The sequence below is a fragment of the Hesperophylax consimilis genome, chromosome 4 (genome assembly GCF_061612785.1).
Source record: "Hesperophylax consimilis isolate HC1 chromosome 4, BYU_Hcon_1.0, whole genome shotgun sequence".
In the NCBI taxonomy this organism is placed as follows: Eukaryota; Metazoa; Arthropoda; class Insecta; order Trichoptera; family Limnephilidae; genus Hesperophylax; species Hesperophylax consimilis.
Genome location: NC_142839.1, coordinates 29,661,922 through 29,683,372, shown reverse-complemented (window position 1 = coordinate 29,683,372; position 21,451 = coordinate 29,661,922). Strand labels below are relative to the sequence as shown.

Genomic DNA, 21,451 nt, shown 5'->3' with positions numbered 1-21,451 from the left:
AGGGACGGGCAGGAGGATTGAGGGGTGGGGTAGTCTGGAATAACAATAATAAATACATCGGCATTTTTTATTTCAAAACTACAGAAATAACTAAGTGGATGCAAACAATAACCTCTGAATTTATCCGAATACAAATAAGGGAAATTGCATAACATTTCCGTTTTTTAGGATGAATCAGTTTTTCACCATATTTACAAACAACTAAAAACATAATACTGTAACATAATAATACACATGAATTTAGCCCAAATAATCTGATAAACAAACCATTATTTTTGTACAAAGGGTGTCTACATGAATTTAACCTTACATGAATTTATTATTTTAGTCTTAGAGTTAAAATCGTAATTTTTGTTGAAATTGACTTCTTATATTTAGGTTGAAAGAAATTTTTTGTCATTTCCGAAAAAAATATTTTATCTTGAAATAAATTTTGTTTATTTGGTGTTGTGACAGGACCAGCGCAATTGGGGCAGTCCGCTCCGAGCGCCGACTTGCCAAGTCTATTACTAGCGGCAGGCGCCATTTGGCTCAGGGCCGGCCCTGGATTAAAGTGGAGTAATTAACCAGTGGAACGCTGATGGGTCTCTGGAGAACATGCGAGCATTCTAATATTATCCCTTTTAGAATAATTTGTAATGCTATTTTGACCTTAATGCTTCGAAAAATGTATCAAAAACAAAAGCGGCATCGTTTGGGCTAGTAAAACTTTAGATTCCAATAATATTTTTCTGCTTTATGCTCCGACCGTTAAAAGAATCAAAATCGACCTTCACGGAAACCTCAAAATCTCGTAGGTGTAGGTACTAAAGTTACAAATTATTGGAGGTGTTTTACCACCTCTGAGTAAACTGTTGAGTAACTACTCGTCAAGTAACATGATTGAATAAACAAACACTGACTCGACAGATAGAGTTAATTTATTGGCAGTTGTGACCTTTGTAACCTTCTCTCTCTACATAATTTGAAATGATGGACTTGAACACCCTTGAAGGGTGAAAGCCGGAAAAAATTGAAAACCACAGGTAATATAGATGTAGGTACTTGCGTTAATCGGCAGTTTACTCAGAGGTTGTGAAATACTCCCTTAAATACAAAATCAGAGAACAATAACAAGTGAGAGTGTTTGTTTAATACATAGTAAGAAAGGATAACTTACGTGTTTCTTTGTGCATGGGTTTCAGAGGCAGCCCCCTCTTGATGGAGTCGAGGAGCTGCTCGCGGGGGGTGGGCGGCCGGTTTTCCCGGGGGGGTAGTTTTCTCTCTGAAGCCTTGGAGAAAATAAAAAAATTATTATATAATTACATAGGAGCGTTCATTCTAATCAACATAGGATAAACTTGCTGCACGCTTAGTACGCAAAAAAAATAGCACTTGTTTTCAACTTAATTACTACCAGAAATAACTATTTATTTCGTGGGAGATGGTAAAAGATGCATTAATGTTCCATTTTTATCAATCATAGTTGAGTTTGAAGGCTTGGAAATACCCATAAATTATTAAAATAACCCAAACCAATACCCAGAAAACCTATTTTGTTCATGTAATAATGAAAAATAGGAAAATAACATGAATTAATTAATGTAATATCCGAATACAGTCTGCAATGGATACTTATAAAAATAAATGTCTACCAAGCAAAAACTCTTATAATGTTACATGATAAACATTGATTGATTAATAATTCAATCAATATTTACGTTTTTAGTTTTTCTGTAACCCGATTCGTTCGAAAAAAACGTTAACAAAATAATAAGAACACGATCTGTTAAAAATAACCAGCTATGTCCCGGATGGTGAGGGTTTTTCACATTTTTGTTTTTATTCTCTAAAAAATTTAGAAAAAAAACGATAGTGTAGGTATTTTTATGTGCCATTTTCGAACTGCCGCCAAAACGTCATGTTCGTTTTTATTTGTCAATTCGGCGACGTTGAGGTCACGCCCTGCGGCGTTGGTGATAGCCGTCTTGCCAGACATTGGAGTTTTCCATGTCATAATGACGTTGTAGCCAGTTGGAACCGTTTCGAAAGGCGGTTTTAGATCGTTTTTGAAATCAATAATTATTCATGAATATATTAAAATTACATATTTTTAATACGATAATCATGATCAGAAAAATAAACTTTAAATCTTCCACATATTTTAAACGATATTCGTTAGTGAAAATAACCCACGTTTAAAAACAAATATAACTAAGTTTGATTTAACCGTTATAATTGTGGAAGTCTTGTTAGTCCAATCGTCTGATTAATAAAACAACCAAAACACGACTGGAATGAATGGATGCTGCATCTTACCTTTTTTAGTGGTGGTCGACTTCGGATGAATTCTAAAATCATAGCGTGGGCATCCTTTTTCACTCTGCAACAAAGAAATCATTTTATGTATACATACTTCACACGTTTCATTTAGGTCGGGGTGTTTCGCAGAAATTCAAATGTAACATTGTCATCAAATCAGTGTCATTTTTTATTATTAATTTAGCATTTGAAAGGTCCCCGTTAAACGCCAATAAATTATACGTCCGTTTCAGCTTTTGAACAAATTGTAATCAGTAGATAGGTAGGGAACTGTCATGTCATTATTATAGTCAGCTGATCACTTTTTTTTTTTTTTTTTTATAGTCGGAGGCGGTTTACTTACGTTCCCCGCGAGCACTTAGGCCATAGGCCCATTGTACTATCTCCCATTTTACCTCATTCCCTTGCCAGTAACCCGGTCCCTTTTATGAAGTTCACCAGGGCTGTCATTGGATATGTGGCGATGTCTTCTGGTTCCACACTGTGTCTTCCCAGGTATCTGAGCCTTATTCCCAGCAGAGCGGGACATTGGCACCATAGGTGAATTGGAGTCTCTTCCTCCTCTTCACATTTCCTACAGATGTTGGTGTTTTCCACTCCCAACAGTTGCATGTGTCTCCTGAGATGGCAGTGTCCCGTTAATAGTCCTACCAGTTCCCTCAGCTGATCACGATTAGATATTTATTATACGTCGTCATATGGCGTCATTTTTTATCAAATGAAAAAACAAAAACAAAATGGGGCTGATTAATTATTAGTACATTTAAATTTCTGTGAAATTATTAGAACGCAGAATCCCAATGTATTATATTCATCACACGTTATATTGAAAATAGGATATCTAGGCTATAAGCATTCAACGGCGACACGAGTAAAACAGAATACCGAAAATTACCACGTATGCAATATTCACAATACTGTTTCCAGCATTACTTAGGTTTTTTTAAATAAGTATTTTCCGTAATATTTTAGGATGAAATATTCAGCGATTTAAAAAAAAATCGTGGGATTGAAACGTATATCTTTTGGAGATCCCTTTTGCAAAGTCATTTTTCATGTGCATCGTTATGCTACGTATAGGTACCTATCCGCAAGCCGAACTGCCGAACTGAACCTCAACTTATGGCAAAGAAACGAAGCAACCGCAAATGGCGCGAAACGCCGCTTTCAGTTGATTCGTTTCTTTCCCGTAATTCGTGGAACACATTAAAACATTTAAAACTAAACAGAAAATCAACAAATAAGAAATGTGATCCATGAATCTATAAGTACCGATTTGAAAGAAAATTGAATTTAACAGTTTACATACGAAATTTCTAGGTCCCACATAAGTCAACAATATCGATTATCTGCTCAATAAATAATTTCGAAATTAAAACTTTTAGATTGATAAGAAGTGAGGAAAAATAAAGCTCACTTCGGGAACACGGACACGCCCATAACAGGCTTCTATCGATTCTTCATAATACATTGCATTTAGGCAGGATTCATTAAAATTAGGTTTTGTCATCGAGTATAATTTTAAAAAAATTATCCCTACCACAAGCACATCGATATATATGTCGTTAAGGCCGAGTGTAGACCTGTCAAAATCAACTATTTTCGACACACAAGAACTCTGTTGTTCATTTCCAAAACAATATTTTTTCTAACTAGAATTTATTTTAAAAACGTTTGCCTGAAAACAGTAAGATGGCGGTAATGTAAATCTTCGTTATCATCGTTATAAAAGTTATGAATTTTAGTTACCAGATGGCACTATTTTTTTGTATTATTACGCATTGTAAAAAATATACCTACATTCCTCTTCCTAGCATCCCATGTTTGTATTGACATAAAAAAGATAGTGCTATGTATTTGTCTTTGAGAAAGGAATGAAGCAACCGCAAACAACGCATAACGCTGCTTGCGGTTGCTTCTTTCCTTTCGTTTCAATGTGTTTATAAATTAATACTGTCACTTTTTCATACAACATTTTACATTTTATCTTTGGTGACACCTATAGCGGAGCGGGTGGGACTTCAACACTTCTCATTTTAAGCAGCCATATAATGTTGGAGATTTATTGCTTTCCCTACTTGAGATAGACAATAGATAAGCCGCCATCATTCTCGCCTTCACCGCCGCCGTTATAGACATCTGTGGGCCATATAGCCTGTCCGTGTTTCCGTCACTGAATCGCCAAAGACCATCGCCCTTACAAGAGAATCATCTGGCGATTCCTGAAACCCCGCTGCACAACCCCCGCGTCCCTACGCCCTTGGAAGTAAGAAATCCAACTGAAGCCGCGCCCTTTGTCTTCTGTCGATACGCAGTAATATTTTCAACAGTGAAATGACGATGAAATGAAAAACCGATTTACTTACTAAATCATCGAGTGAAGAGTGCCTCACCATGAGTACCGTTAATTTACCCCCCCCCCCCTTCCTTTAATCATAGCTGGTTGATTTTAATTTCTTTGTAATATACAATTACATTTTTAAAGCATAACATCCCTTTTCTACTTTGTTTTCTTGCAAATCATCGATCTTTTACCATGTTCACCAATTCATTACTACGCGGATGACAAAACAGTTCATGATAGATTTTTGTTTGACAAGCCCCCGAAGGGCACGAGGGAAGAGTTTTTTTTATTAAATCTATTTTTTTAATTGTGTTATCTACCTATTCTTAATCAAGGTGTCAGATGTTTGTTTAAATAAGCAGAGCTTGGTATGTTTATTTAATTTTTAAATTTGTTTTAAACACTCGAGAATTTTTTGGCATACAAATATGGCGTGTTTGCAAAACATCTTAGTAGTACTACTAGGTACTACCTAGAGTACTTATAGAACCTGAAAATATAGACGAGCCAATTTTGTAGAAAAAACTCCAAGTTAGGACAAATAACGGTAAAAGGTCTGTGAATGTTTTTTTTTCATGACCAGATTTTTTCATTATTACTTCGACGGTCTCCGTGGTCGAGGGGTAAGGCTCTCGACAAGCAATCCGAAGGACGCGGGTTCAAATTCCGGCATGTGCAAATAAATTTTATTTGATTATTTGGTGTTATTTCACAATTTAATTAAATATAATATATAGAATATTTGCGGCACGTTCCATAGTGCAAGATACTCTCAGTATCGCCCTGGTGTAACACCACCATTCAGAATATTAAGCTAGCTTGGAATGGCTTTAGCCGTGTTTGGTGACCAGAACTGAATATCCTGGTACTTCCCCACCTTCCTCTTCCTCGTCTCATTCCCCTCACCTACCTTCAGTCTCACAACATTCTCCAATTGGGGATAGGCCATAGTCTCACTGACTCCAGACGGGAGCGATTGAGACTCTTGTGTGGTATTCAATTCAAAAATGTACTGCTAGACGTAAAAAGTAGAAGAACAAAATAATATAACTGGAAGTGGGTGTACAAGCGTGTCTCCTGGGCCACGGAAAAAATATCATTGTGGTCCTGCCCCATGGTTGACCTTGGTTAATCTCGGTAAACCATGGTTATCGTAATAAATATTTAGAAAAAAAAATCTACTTATTTAGCCCTGAGGGGTTTTACATGTAGGTAGTACAATTTTAACATCATTATTTAAATTTAGACCGCAGAACGGGTATTATTTATTGAATAAGTGAATCTACCTGGCTATTCAGATTTGGTCACCAAACACGGCTAAAGCCATTTCAAGCAACGTTTCAATTCTGAATGGTGGTCTTACACCAGGCGATACTGAGAGTATCTTTCACTATGGAACGTACCGCGAATATACCATCCGTATTCGATCCCGCAAACTTCGAGTCGAGAGTTTTACAGTATAGTGTACAGAATAGCATAACCTAAGCCAGTGGCCGTTTGGCTTGAATAACTGAAACCGATTTATACGTTGAATATTGGCTTATGGACATGGGAAGAGTCGATAGCGAACCATGATAGCGCCATCTGTTGGGATATTTAAAAGAAGCTTTTAGTTCGATGTTCTACCGTATTTAAAATTTCAAATAGGCGCCAGCAGACGGCCTATTTTAAAAGTAATTTAAAAATCTAAATGTTCTTTCTTAAATTGTAGTATAAAAAATATTAAATTAACTTTAAAAAATGGAAAAATATAATACCAATAATTTATCGTTTAGTTTTGTTAAATAAACGTATCCAAAGTTTTATAATCTGCATTTTAAAAACAAGTACAATTAGTGTTTATGAAAAAATTAAACTACGAACCTATTTTATTTATTTTTTAGTTTTTTTTTTCGTACGTTTAAAGAAACCCCCTTCAGGTATTTTTTGACGATATACAGCCTTTAGTAGTATTTTTTAAAACGCACGTATTACGGTCTGAAAAAGGTCATATTTTCGATTTGATTTTGATAATTACTAAGCCTATGTTAATTTAAAAAATGTATAAAAATTTTTTTACTTGTTGAAAACACTATCATAATCGATTTGCTTAATAATATAATCATTATTTTAAATTAATAAAAAACTACACTCGGCCTTAACTTGTCATCGTTCCCGAGCACATTACTTTGACTAAATTTAGCACATTGTTGATATCGGCTGTCGTTTGTTCGTTGGCGATGTGCTGTCGTGCTCGGTAACAAGAGCAAGTTACCGTCATCACATCATCGATAAAACGTTTGGTAGATTTAGTAGCAATAATATTCGAGTTCCTACCTCGGGGGAATGAGTCCGTCCACTTTTCTTAGGCTGAACCGCCTCGACCGGATATCGTCCATCAGGATCTCGTAGGGAGTCATCTCGTATTCGATCGGCGTTCTCGAGGAGTTCACCTTCTTCAGCTTTACCCCAATCCGCAGCTCCCCGATCACCTGCATCCAGAAACGCGCCTGCAATCATAACAAACACACACTAAAGATCAGACAACGTCAACAAAAGGCCAAAGTAAAGTAAAGTAAAAGTAAAGTCTGTCAAGAAAGTGTATGAATTTAATAACATAGATTTAAAAAAAACTTCTTTACTGTAGCAACAGCAACAACAAATTTCGGAACCTATTTTAGAACCTATATACGAAAATGTGAGGTTATTGCTTGACTCCTGAATTTGATAGTTTGACATTTTTCATATTTTTATTTTATTTTTTGCTAAAAGTTCACGTTTCTTTCATATATTTTTATTTAACATCTAATAATTGGGCTTTATACAAAGTAAACAACAAGTATGAATGTTAAATTTACTTAGAATAAATTATGTGGAATCACCTCCTTTTGGGAATTCCACTAATTTATGAACACCGTTCATGTACCGAAATACATACTATTTCCTTTGAATCATCTTGGTGTGTTCCCATTTAAAACCAGTTAAAAAGGATCGCTGAACCCTCGATGTGGTTTTACACTTTCTTGGCAGACTGCACCCTTATTAATTTATTACAATGATATTAACATTTTTTATGACATAGATTAGATATTTACAACATTTATGATATTATTATCAACACAGTTTTTTTTCGTGCTCATTTCGTAACACGGTCACTACATTTACACAATAGGCATCATAACTTAACACGTGACTGGGTTTATGTATTTTTTCCTCTCACAGTTATTAGTAAAAATGTTAGACATTAAAAAAATGCAGCAGTATTTAATTATGTATAGTATGTAATAAAAAAATCATTCATCTAACTATAACATCAAGGCCAACAGGCAATCACATCAACGTGGTAATTGCGATCAAAGTTTTGCGGATTGCAAGACTGAAATATGCAAGGTTTTTTTCTAAGGTGGTAGTAATATACTGTTGTAATCTGTAGTTGGTAAGGGTACATTATTCGTGTAGTCATTGAGATTAATAAATAAATTGGAAGAGCTAGTTTCTTTATTCATAGACCATCAATGAAAACGTGAATAAATTTCACTTACCTAAAAACATGTGCCTATATTGAGCATCGTATATAGCTCGTTGTTTTTTTATATCGTGATCGTAATTTCAGGATAGGTGTTATTTAGTTACACCTGAAATGAAAAGTAGTTAAGAGAAAATGGTTATGTAAACAATCACAGGAAGAATACATACTTGCAATGCCAGCCATATCCTACGGTTAGACTAAAAAGAAGAAGAAAAAAATCTTATGAACTCTTAATTTACAATGAGAAGATGGGGAATTTTTATCATTTATCAATGAAATGAAAAGTAAGGATAATTAACATTTTTCTATAAGGGTTATTTTTGCATGAATGCAAAAAGAAAAAAAAAACAATAATTAAGGCTCTCGCTAAAACAAAATTTTATTATATTTAATGACCGATCGATGCTAGATTTTCAGCCCAAACCGATTTCGGCTTCTATTCTGGTTTCTGCCGAAACCGAAATGGTCGCATTGGCACAATTGGTAGAGCAGCGCCCCGGTAAGACGGAGGTCTCGGGTTCAAGTCCCAGATACGACCGTATTTTTTTCTGATTTTTTGTTTAAAATTTTTGTTAAAAAATCGCTAATATTAACTTCAATAATTATTTAAGTGAGTTTAAAATACCCCATGCACCGAAATTAGTTTTTTTTTAAATTGTAAAACTTGTAAGAGTTCATAGTTAGTTTTAAATAAAATGAGTTATTGATTTACTTTTAGCGCTTTATGGTTGGTTGTTACGTAATAGTTCTTCAATGTAAGCTATAGGTATTTAAACTTTAAAGAATACAAAAGATCTAGATACTAACGAATTATTATTAAAAACACATCTTCCACAAAAATAATAATATTGTTAAATTGAACTTTAAGACAATCTTTATATAATAGCTAATTTTAAAATAGTATATTAGTTATTCTAGAGGCATACACATGCGTCCTAGTAAAGTTGAACGTGTTCCAAAACATAACAAGTGCGTTTCGGCTGGCCGAAGCTTCTGCAAATTTTTAGGCGAAACTCGTTTATAAACCGAAACTGGCCGAAACCGAAACATCGGTCGGCCACTAATTATATGTTATCCTGCGGAAACAAGGTATGACGAAGAGAGATGGTGCGTCATTCACAAGTGTGCATTTTAATCGATCGAATATTGACAAAGGTAATGTAATGGTAATATCGTTGAAATATACTATAGGCTGAGCGTTACCCGATACACGGTAAACAGAGTTGTGCCTCTCCTGCAACCTGTGTTTGCATTGAAATCTGGAATAGCCGAAGCACTACTGCTCTCAATAACCATTTTGACATATTATTTATTCAGCGTCTCGATGGTAGAACCAAGGGTACAAACAGCAAAAGGATGAACTCAAAAAACACACTACGCTTCGCAGTAAACAAATTAAAACGGCAGATTTCAGTTGTACCACTAATGTTTATTTTGTGTTCCAAAATAGTCAAATAACATTTCACGAAAACATTTCAGGGATTTCGTCAGAACGTTCTTCTTCTATTGTGTGTTTGCAAAAAGAAAAGTATCCCTCAATGTCGAAGTCAGTCAAATCGTCTATATTGAATAACTTAAATTGACTAAAAGACAAGAGGGCCAACTAAAAAAAAAAATTTGAAAAATTGAAGTGACCATTGAAACGCACCCTATAATAAAACTTATTTCATCATTGTTTCAGTCGAACCCTACAAATACAGACATACGAGTAGCTCAACTAAAGGGCCTCTAACAATAGTGTAGGATAGAATTCGAACCCCATTCAACAAATATTGACACGACAAGTGACAATGTGTTGCAATAAATATTCATGCACAACATACCGTGGTATATGTAAGTCCAAACATGCCCTAGAATCGTTCGATTCGATGTGTTTGTTCAGTGTAATAGATCAGTAATTTGTTTGTACACGAATTTGGGTAAAGGATAAATCAGATTGAAAGGTAAACGATGTACATTTTAAATGTTTTTGTCGTGAAATTACCAATTTTATGAGTAAAAACTTGTACTAGCAAATACATTTTATAGAAACTGATGTATTATACCCACATTTCCTTCTCATTGTGTGTTTTACTTCCCGTACAAGAACGTACATTTCTATGCGGCATAATCATTACGTTACTGTCATTAGCTTATTAATGATTAAACGCCGTAGGTCAAGCCTTTCAATAGAGATTTATAATTACACGTTTCTTTAAATAGGTTCCTAGTTTATCTCAGAATTGCGTACCAATGCTAATGAGTGAGTGAGCCATTAATATTGCACTATATCGTTTGAGTTAGGCTGTTAGAATCCCTGCTGTAGGCCACGCAATCAATTTCACTCGTTTCAATGCACACTTTACACACAGCTACTACTCAATACCCAATACTCCCCCGGCAGTGTCTGGTAAAAGCTATGAAACCACGCTTCGTTTAACAAGCTGGAAGTTATAAATTCGTAATGCTCCTAAAATAATAATAGCAATTTCGAATAACAGAATAGTTATGGTTTTACTGCTCTGAATTATTGAAAATATGGCGATATTACTACTATCCAGTAAATACACAATGTGGGTTATTGACAGGTATCTACCGGAATCCACCGGTACTAATCTTTCAAATATCATGATATGCTCAACGATAACAATGTGGATTTTCGAAATTGATTATGTTTTTCTAGTCATTCGTTTTACTGCAATGCGCAATGAAAGAATTTTTGAAACACTGGTGACGTCTTACCAGTCCTATCTACAATATCACAATAAGATGTGTCCGATAAGATGAGCTGTGATACCAAATAATGCAAATTTTGTGAAAGCAGATACAATTTGCTAACACGATGCTTATGTACATGTAATTATACCTATGGTGGGATGAATTTTCGTAAAAGTTTTCTAGCGTGAAACTAATCTAAATCACAATTTCCGGGTATTGTTTTAAGTCATTAACAAACATTATGTCGTTTAACCACAGGGGTCAACACGAATTAACCGGTAGGATGGAACTACATACACATCTGTCTTGGCAGACACTCCTTGTTTCAGCCACATTCATACATCTTTTCCACAATCAAAGATAAAACGACTTGCATGATGACGTTAACCCAGGGAGGTGATTGTGTATTATTAATGCTTTGGAAAGTTAAAGGATACACAAACACTTGCAAATAATATATTCCATGCGACGACTTGTTGCATACGATTATGAAGAAACGGCTGCTAATTCATTATACATGCACGTTCAGATAATTATCAACCAAACAGACAATGCATAAACACACAATCTTAAAACCCATTAGGTACCTACTTACTAGACACACTAAACCCCCGTTGTTGAAACTAATGCAAGAGATGTTATGAGATAAAAGCCGCAATAAAGATCGACTAGTCCATTACAAAAATAATGCCTTAGATGATATAATTCATTTTTGCTCAATGCACAGTAAACTAGGTTAAGATATTTAAAGACGTTTAAAGTGGAAACCACAACAAACAATTTGAAAGACTTCAGTTAAGCTAAGTCAAGCGTATAAATAATGACTACTCATTTGTCCTAACGAACACCGATAAATAAATATATTAAGAAGGATGTTAAACAAAGCAACTAAAAAGCTGCCTACTTCAATTACAAATTTCCTACAATTGATTTAATCACATAAATGAATAAATGACTATGGTGAAGCGCAAACAATTATAATATTCATATCTAATTTACCACCGTTTTGCTTCCAGATAAAAGAAATCTAGGCCCGGTTACGACACTGCGTCTGCGTAGATTTCTTGTTCGTCCAGAATTACTCCAAGCAACTTTTTGGTGATTGCAGTTTTGATATCAAGAGGAAAGTGAATGAAAGATATGATTTTTGATAAAGCGTAATTTACTGAAAGTTGATAAGCGTTACTGTTATTCGATGACCTTTGTAGTATGGCACATGAACAAGACTTCATCTCAGATTACTACGATCAATGAAAACTGAATCAACTGAAAATATTCTCCGGTTAGATAAATTCAATGACCAAATAGTGTTTTCATAATATTTATCTTTATTTATTGAATTTCGAAAACGTACTAATATATGTTTGATTCTCCTGATCTCGAGATAATATTTACAGAAGTAAAGTTCCCTAACAAGACTTCTATACCATAACCAATACTGTCGTATCAAAGAACTTGCAAATAAAAATGATGGATTTTAATTCAACGTTACCTAACGTACATCTTGCATAATGAGAATCGACGCGAGGACGATATATTCCATAAAGGTGAACTCATCAACTCAATCCACCAAAGCAAAAGCAAAGTTACCTCATATGGCAACCGGCAACAAGCTCGAGTGCTTTAACCGTATTAACCCTCATCGTTTCAATACGTCCAAGCTTTACAAAAATAGGCCCGGAAACCAAAGAAATGCACTTTTACAAGACTGGTTTTGTATGACCATAACCACGCGGTAAGAACCAAGAGGGTTAACGGTCCGAGAGGGAGTTCACCGTATAGCAGAAATGAAGATTTATGACCAGGTGTTCCGGTCTTTTTTCCTTGCATTACTTTTGGCCCTTATAGGGCACAAAGGAAGAGGACGGTTGTAAAGGAATCGATACCAGTTTCGATTAACATAAATGTAGCGTCGGGAATACGCCATTGCGCTGAAGCAGGACGTGCTGGCATTAAACTTTATTGAACTGTTGCTACAGTGAAAAAACGCTAACAAAAAGTAGTTTCAATTTACGCGTTTAAAAAATGGATTTAATTAAGTCAAACATTCAAATAAAAATGAATAACCTATTTGTAAAACATCTGCTCTCATTTTTATGCAGACAGAATGGAACACACTGGTAGTCACCGGAAAAGAGAAATTAAAGGAAACAAACCAAGTACAAATAATGAAGCAGTAATGAGAATAACACTGCATTTGGTAATGTTAACTGTATAAACAGGTGCACCTAATGAATCGGCGCCTGATGAGTAGACAAAGGTACAAGAAATATATGCTAATTCAGAGGAAATAATGAAACACAAGAGGAAGAGTTTTCCTAGATAAACATCGTGAGTTTCCTCTTGGGCGACTTGTGCAACGTTTTCGTTCATGTGTATCCATTTTTTGTCAGAATTTCGCAATATTCCGCAACGTTAATTATTTTTTTTTTAAATATTCGATAGTCATCCCTTATGTAAGCCGTTGAGTATCCCGATGTAAGAATAAGAGACAATATATTGATTTTCATGATTGATGAATATCAGCGAAAATATTATTTGTAAGGGCTCGCAAGCGACAATTATTAGTTTACCATTGACACTTTGAAAATCAAAAAGTTCAATGTGAAGTTAAAATTAGATAATGTTTAATTTCAAGCGGAAATAATTTTTAAATATCAAGCGGTGATCAAAGATCAAAAGTACTCGTAAATAGTTGCGCAATTCGTTATAAGTTTATAAGTAATAAGTGTTACATGGTAAATAGTTTCGCAACTCGCGATATATGTATAAGTAATAAAAGTTGCACTGTAAATAATTGCGCAATTCGTTGCAAGTTGAAAAATTGTTGCAAGTAATAAGTGTTGCGTTGCCATTGAGCCGGAGGAGGCCCACCACTTTCCCACCCTGTTTTAGGTACTGATGATACCCCTTCAGAGCTCTCGCAAGGACGCATTTTTTTTATATAACGAGTCTACATTTAAAATTACAAAACAAGACCTCCAAACTGTCCATGCATACAATGTTATTCGCAGTATGCAAGTGCTGCGTATTAGTTACTTATTAATAAGATTTACTCTATTTTGTTAGTTTAAACAAATCGTATGTACAAAGTATCAACAAATCACAGGAAATTTTTTAATAAAAAAAATAAGATAAGTATGCATAAAAAATAATATTTACATTAGGTTTCAAAATATTATGAGATATGAATACAGCTCTTTCACGGAAGCGTCAGCTTGTGGTTGGAAGAGGAGTGTACAGTACATCGTAGTAGTTATTTATCAGTTATTAATAATATTATATAATTGTTTTTAAAAGATTCATAAGAAGTGTCAGTCCTTCCTGACATCATTTGGTGTAAGAAATGTGAAAGAAATGTTGGTCTCCGATGACAATTTTCATGTTTTTTTTTTCAAAAAGCCAAGTAAGATCAACGCTAGAGTCGATATTAACGATTGAGCGGATACTCGGTTGGGTGACCAGTGACATGTTCGACAATTTTTTTTAAAATTTGTTAAATTAAAATAAAACATGAAAAAAGCAACCAAAGACCAAAATTTAGATGACATTTTTTACTCAAAATAATTTCAGGAATCACTGGTTAAAGTAAGTCAAGTACGTCCGTTAACACCCTGCATAGCCCAACCATTATAAGAGCGCACCTCGCCGCACTACCGCACACAAATATAGGGTTAATATATTATATATATTTCTTTTATATCCAAAATTTCAATAGTAACGACGTCTTCAACTGCAAAGTGTATCCATCTAAACCAGAAATAAATCAAAATTTTGACGCACTAAAATGTGTGTTGGGCAGTGAGATTAATCTAGGTGCAACATAATCACTACAAAGTGTTGTGTTAATGTATTGAACACAACACCGGGAGAAAGAGACTTACCCAGTCAGAAAAGCGCAGGCTCTCCAGCTCCCGGCAGGAGGTGGCAGCATCGGCCCTGCGCACCAGGTCCCTCGCCCCGCCGTCCTTCACCTTGGCAAGGAACTGCGCCAGCTCGAGGGCCTCCACCACCAGAGCGCGGCACACGGCCTGGTAGTGCGCGGCCGCGCCCGACCGACCGGCGTGCCTCGAACATCGCTGGAACAAATAATAAAGGGTTAATGTTATGCTAACGATTTTCGTTATGATGAAGGATGAAAACCATTTTCAGTGGAATGAATTTGTGATTTGACACCATTCCTTTCCCCTCCCATTCCCCTGAGTGTGACGAGTCCATTCAACATAAAGTAATTTAGACTTGAAACCTATGTTTTCAGATGAAGTACGAATGAGTATCCCGCCCATGCATAATAAAAAAAGAGACTGTTATTTAATGTGTTAATTTTTGTGAATAAAGGCATGAACAACCAAATACCAAAATATTTTAAGGATGAAATTGTTTTTAATAGAGATGTTCATAATTACGAAACCAGAAATGTAAATAGAATTAGATTGCCACATATGAAGAAATCAAAATCACAGAACTGTCTAATGTACAAAGGACTAAAGATGTATGATGAAATGCCTGAAAGTCTGAAGAATGAAGAAAGAATGAACGTATTTAACAAGAAATTTAAAGTTCCAAAATGAAATATTATCTTGTTTATAATCGTGTATATTCAAACGTTGTGTAAACTAGCTCAATGAATAATAAGAAAATAAAATAAAATAATTCCACATTTAGTAGGAATACTAGGATTACGAAGTTACATAAATTTTGAGATTGTTCCAAGATTTCTTGGTATTTGCAAGTGCGTAAAAAGTAGGAGTTTACGATCGCCTTGTGGAATTCTGCCAAAAAGACTTTTCAGCATTACAAAGCCGAATATTATTAATCTTCGAATTACGTAGTTACCGGTGTCAGAATAAAACCTATAAACCTAAACCTACAGTTCATTTGTGAAAAAAATACAACTTATGAGGATTGCCATGTCTCTCTCTCTTCAGAGAAATACGTTTTCACCCTAATGAAAAAATCTCACGCTACAACAAGAAAAGTTTGCGAGATTTTTATTTCCTGTTAGTCTTTCAACACGATATGTTTAAGATTCTTATAAACATTCCAGATATTATAATATAATATTCCGATATGAATTTATACAATTTCCACGATCGAATAATTTTGTAAAATAAAAACACCAATTGCGAAAAACTTAACATCCGTAATTACGGGTTGTATTGCAGGTAATGTAGGTACTTACTAAGAACAAGAAAAAATATACGCTACTTGCAATAAAGTGCATTCGTGTGTGAAAAGGTAAATATAAAATGCAGGGAGTTAAAATACCGATATAATTTTATTATTGATATAAAATGTAAATTCTAAATAATAAAGTGCTACTGGTTCGTCAGACATAACTGCATTCTGTGCGATAAAGAAATACTAATAAACAAAAAGGTACATATTTAAATAATAGCATCAAGTTTATGTGATTTCTTCCGATACAATTTCGTCAAATAAATACCAATAAGTCACTCATAACCTGAATTTATTTATTTTATTTCTATGCGTTGCATAGTTAAATTAATTTTATTATTTATTAATTAAAAATACTTATTTCGGTGGTGCCACTGTAAATCTCGAAAATGAACTTTAGAACTTTTGCCCTGAGTTTAAGCATCATTTTCAAAATTAGAAGTGTTTGTTTGGAGAAACTAAACGAGCGATAAAGTACCTACCTACAATATAATATTTTATAGAGAAAACTATTTTTATTCCCATTTTCAAAAATAGAAGTGTTTGTTTGGAGAATCCAAAAAAGCGATAAGTACCTACCTACAATATATTATTTTGAATGGAAAACTAAATTTATTGTCATTTTCAAAATTGGAAATGATTTGTTGGAAATTCATACTATCCCCATTGAAGTTAGATGAGACACGAACTTTTTTTAATTTTATTTATTCTTTTTATTTTAGTAGTTTATACATCAAAGTTTATAAATGGCTAATTCATTATAACTTATATACTCGTACTATATTTTGTCATAGTGCGGCTCTTACAATACATCTCGAATCTATCATTTCGTGGAGATTTTCAAGTTTTGGGCAGCGCGTTATAATTTGTATCATTATCATTCCTTTGTAGAGTAAACTATTTTTCGTATTCGCTTTGCCCATTCTTGGTAATCTGATTTCATTGCACGTCCTTGTGTTATGTCTGTTAATGTCTTTGTTATATTTAATTTTATGTGAAAAGTATTTTGTAACAGGTTGTTTATTATTTTATGTAAAATATCATCGCGTTCAAGGTCAGCATCTTTTTCCCTGTTAGTCAATTAAGGTTTTACCTCCAATTTGACCTCCAACGCTCTAACGCCGAACGACCGAAAACTAATGAATGCGGTCCCCGCGCACTGCTACTCGCTTGTTAATAGTGGAAAACGTTTCAGCCAGGTATTATCAGCAATAGCGTGTCTATGACTATCCCGTGATTTTTCACTGGTCTGCTGCAGAACATTTTTATAATTGTATATTAACGGTGCTTTGCATGGTGTTTTATCTGTTTATAATGTGAAGAGTAAGGTAGGTTTGAGGAGGAAGTACTGTGAATGGAAATTTATATGTTTCGTGAACACCTCACCAGGATACATGTGCTGTGGTGTTCATGTGCTTGTGATCAAATGTGATACAAGTATTGACATGTATTGATTAGTTTTGTTTTATTTTTATTTTATTTTGCTTTGTAAATATAAAATTAAGAGAAAATATATTTTTAATTAACAGTAATTGATTTTTTTTTTTTTTTTTTATTTATTGTTTTTGTGTTTAATTCGTAGAACTCCATTTAATTTTTTTATAAATTTAATTTAGATTAAATTTGATAATATTATTATTAAGTTCTGCAAGTGTTTTAGTTTTTTATTATTGTGACAGCTGTTTCGGCTTACAAGGCCATTTTCAAACTGTGGTTAGTCCACATTGAGACGACGTTTTTATACTATTTCAAATTTAAATTTTGAAGGTGCATACATTGATTTATTACTGGTTACACCGATGACATGATCTATTGTTGGTTAAACCAATCTATGTTTTCCCCTCAGTAAATGGTAATGGGTTCTTAATTATTTACTAATGACTTTATTGCTATGAATTATTTGGGTGCATTATACTGCTTGGGTTTTGTGAAAATACTAAGAAGTGGTGAGTAAATTATTTTCCGTACTTTATTAATTAGTGTTAAATTTGGGTCATTCGTTCGTTTATTGATTTCTAATTGTTCAAGTAAATTTAATCTAATGCCCTTTTTTTCTATATGCAATGGTTTAGGACCCTTGTTGTTAAGTGGGGTATGATTATTCACCAAGAGATGTTCTGCGAATTTTGAGGATGTGTTTTTATTATTATAACATCGTATATGTTCTTGGAATCTAGTTGAGAATGCCCTCCCCGTTTGTCCGATGTAAGTGGCGTTACAATCGGCGTGGTCACATTTTAATTCATATATGTAAATTAACAGTAATTGGGTTACTGATTAGGCAAATCCTTGAAAAAAACAAAACAGAAAATTTAAATAAATGTTATTATAGTCACATGTTATATTCGAATGCGTACGGAAATAAAGAGAAGAGTCAGTCAAGATTTTTTTAAAGGTGTTTATAGTGTTTTGAACAAAGTGTATACATTGTTTTTTTTTATTAAGCCTGCGACACATTTTTGTGAATAATTGTAGATGTAGTTTTTTTTTTTTTTTTTTAATTTTTTTTAAAAAGAAAGACAAACATTCCCAGGTTACGAATAACCCAACAATGTTTGAAAATCTCCTACTACCACCACAGAAAGCCGAAAATGTTGCTTGTGTTGTGATGGAGGACTTAGCCAGCCGAGGAATCGAACACGCGACGCTCGGGTGAGACCCAAGCGCTATGCCCACTCAACCACTGACCGGTCATTTACCGTTTTAGTTATGGTTAGTAATTGTTTTAATTATTTTAGTGTGGCATGAACATATAAAATTTGATTGGGAAATGTGTACTTAACGTGATTTTGCCCGTGTGAGATGTGTCATCGGGATATTAAGGGTTTTGTACATAGTCATTCAATGTAACCGTAAATGAATTAAAATAATAAGCGTCATTATCGAGATACAACTAACAACAATTATCATTATAATGATATTACTGTACCTACTTACTTAAAATTACTTGCAATGTCTGAAAAGTTCCGAAGCACTCAATGATATAAAAGTCCTAAGGATAAAGAAAATTATGAACATAATATACCTACTGATATAAATAACTTATGGTTTTCCTGCATGTGGTTAAAGGCTACGATTTAAATAATTACGCTGATTAACTAGCTAAATGATCAATAAAGTGAAGAATAAACCAATGAAGTGGTGTCCATTTGATATCCAAAATTTAAACATTTACCAATTTACAACAGCTGTCGGAAATTCTTACAAAACAATTCGTTAATTTGAAATGAACAATCGATTACACCACGAATAATTCAGAGAATGGGTGCATTAATCTATCCAAGAAAAAACCTTGAATTCTGAAATCTGAAACGTTCAATTTACATAATGGGTGCGATCGAATACTTGGCTCATGGCGGGTCCTTGTCCTTAGTCCTTACGAGACAATTGATATGCTAAAAAACACACATACATACATACGTATATAGCAATAGTTAAACCGTTTTGCATTAGCTTTCGTATATAAATGCCTAGGCACTGACCAGGATGGCCGCCAAGTTCCCAATCCTAAAAACATTGTAGTCAATATGCATAGCCTTTCATGTTTTTTCAGCATACGAGTTTAATAACCTAGTTACGTGTATACACTAACAATCATACGGTTTATAATTAATCGAGGTAATCTCCTTGAACGATTTATCAAAACTATAGATTTGGCAACTGCTGCCGTAGTCGATCTCGTTTTAATTTAAAACGACGAATTTTACTCACGTTTTCGATTATCCGGCGTGCTGAAAATGCAGAAATATCTAAGATACAAGTAGATTTGTGCGAATGCGGTAGCTGCCTTACCTGTTCTCACGGGGCGTCAATTCAGCGCACAGAACCTACACTTAATAAATGCGAAGGAGTATTAATATCTCGCTACCTCCGTGGGCGACGTTATGTTCGAATAAACAGAATTACTATTGATTTACCGACAACTCAATGTGCGTTACCCAAGCCCGGTAATAGCGTACATAATTATTGATAAAATTGATTCATCGTTTATGAAATTCACATGAGAAAACTGAATTAAACATAAAACGGATATCCAGGTTATACCCTGTACATCATCTCATCTCAATAAACAAAATCAAAAGCTGTTTATAAAGTTCTGCAGCCATAGTTATTTTTACGTTTATTGTTGTTTCGCCTTCCGAAAGCATCGTCAATTAGTCGGCAACCTTGTTGAAGTCACCGAGAGATGATCTGTTTACGTCAATTAGTCGGGAACCTTGTTGAAGTCACCGAGAGATGATCTGTTTACGTCAATTAGTCGGCAACCTTGTTGAAGTCACCGAGAGATGATCTGTTTACGTCAATTAGTCGGCAACCTTGTTGAAGTCACCGAGAGATGATCTGTTTGCGTCAATTAGTCGGCAACCTTGTTGAAGTCACCGAGAGATGATCTGTTTACGGCAAATCAAAAGAAGCATTTCAGTACGTAAGAAATTTGTTTTAATTTGCAATGTCCTAAACAATTTCTAAAGACATTATTTATGATAACTGCGATTGTTTTATATTGTTTCAATTATGGTTTCCAATATTAAACATAAGGGATTGGTTCTTCCCAATAATTAGTCTACCTAATGATTTGTTATGGATATACTATGTATGTACCTGAATTGTATATGTATCAAAAATTTTGTTAGTAAAAAAAAAATATATATATATATTTTATTTTTATTTTTTTATTCTAGATAAGAGAAAATTACATTTTTCACTTATTTAACTAGAAATAACAAATACATTACACAACGATATTATTCACTTTCATTGTTTTGTTGATTGAGCATAAAACTGAACAATTTTTTTTAAATGTACCTAAACTTTTTTCATTTTTAATTTCGTCTGGGAGGCAATTATATATGTTGCTCCCCTCGTAACCAATTTATTACTTGCCATAATGAGTATGTATGGTGTTTAAATGTATTTTATCGTGTTGCCGTGTAAAGTGTGTGTGTACTTGGGACATTTTAATGAGTTCTGTATTTGTATATATGAGTTTATTATTTATTTTGTAAATAAGGAGACATGTATTATATTCATATAATTTTCTTAATTTTAATAGTTTTTTTTCATGTATAATTTTTTTGTTGATGTTCTAGTTTTGAAATGAAATAGCCTTTTGATTACTTTGTTTTGTGTTACCTGTAGTTCATTTATATATGTTTCACATGCATTTCCCCAGATTTCAATCAAGTAATTTAAATGTGAGTGTACGAGGCTATAATATAGACCTTTTTTAATTTTATTTGGTAACAGATATGATATCCGGCTAAATACGCTAATTAAGGGGGTGATTTTATCTTTAATATCTTGAATATGCTGTTTAAAAGTTGGGTGTTTATCAATGCACAGCCCAAGATATTTCTCCTGTATCAGGATTTGCAGGTTTGCAGGTATTAATATTTACAATTATTTGCGCATGATAAAATACT

At 34.0% G+C, this 21,451-nt stretch overlaps 1 protein-coding gene across 1 annotated transcript in view; it reads right to left on the bottom strand.

Annotated features, from left to right (window-relative positions):
• Nucleotides 1–240: 240 nt before the first annotated feature.
• Nucleotides 241–21,451, bottom strand: part of LOC149424507 (protein spire-like) — a 161,971-nt gene continuing 140,760 nt past the window's right edge. Inside the window, exons 5-9 of the mRNA XM_089631070.1 lie at nucleotides 14,735–14,929; nucleotides 6,962–7,134; nucleotides 2,299–2,362; nucleotides 1,160–1,271; nucleotides 241–254 (exon numbers count right to left, since the gene is read on the bottom strand). Of these exons, the coding sequence (XP_089487196.1) occupies nucleotides 241–254; nucleotides 1,160–1,271; nucleotides 2,299–2,362; nucleotides 6,962–7,134; nucleotides 14,735–14,929 (558 nt within the window). The remainder of the gene's footprint in view (nucleotides 255–1,159; nucleotides 1,272–2,298; nucleotides 2,363–6,961; nucleotides 7,135–14,734; nucleotides 14,930–21,451) is intronic.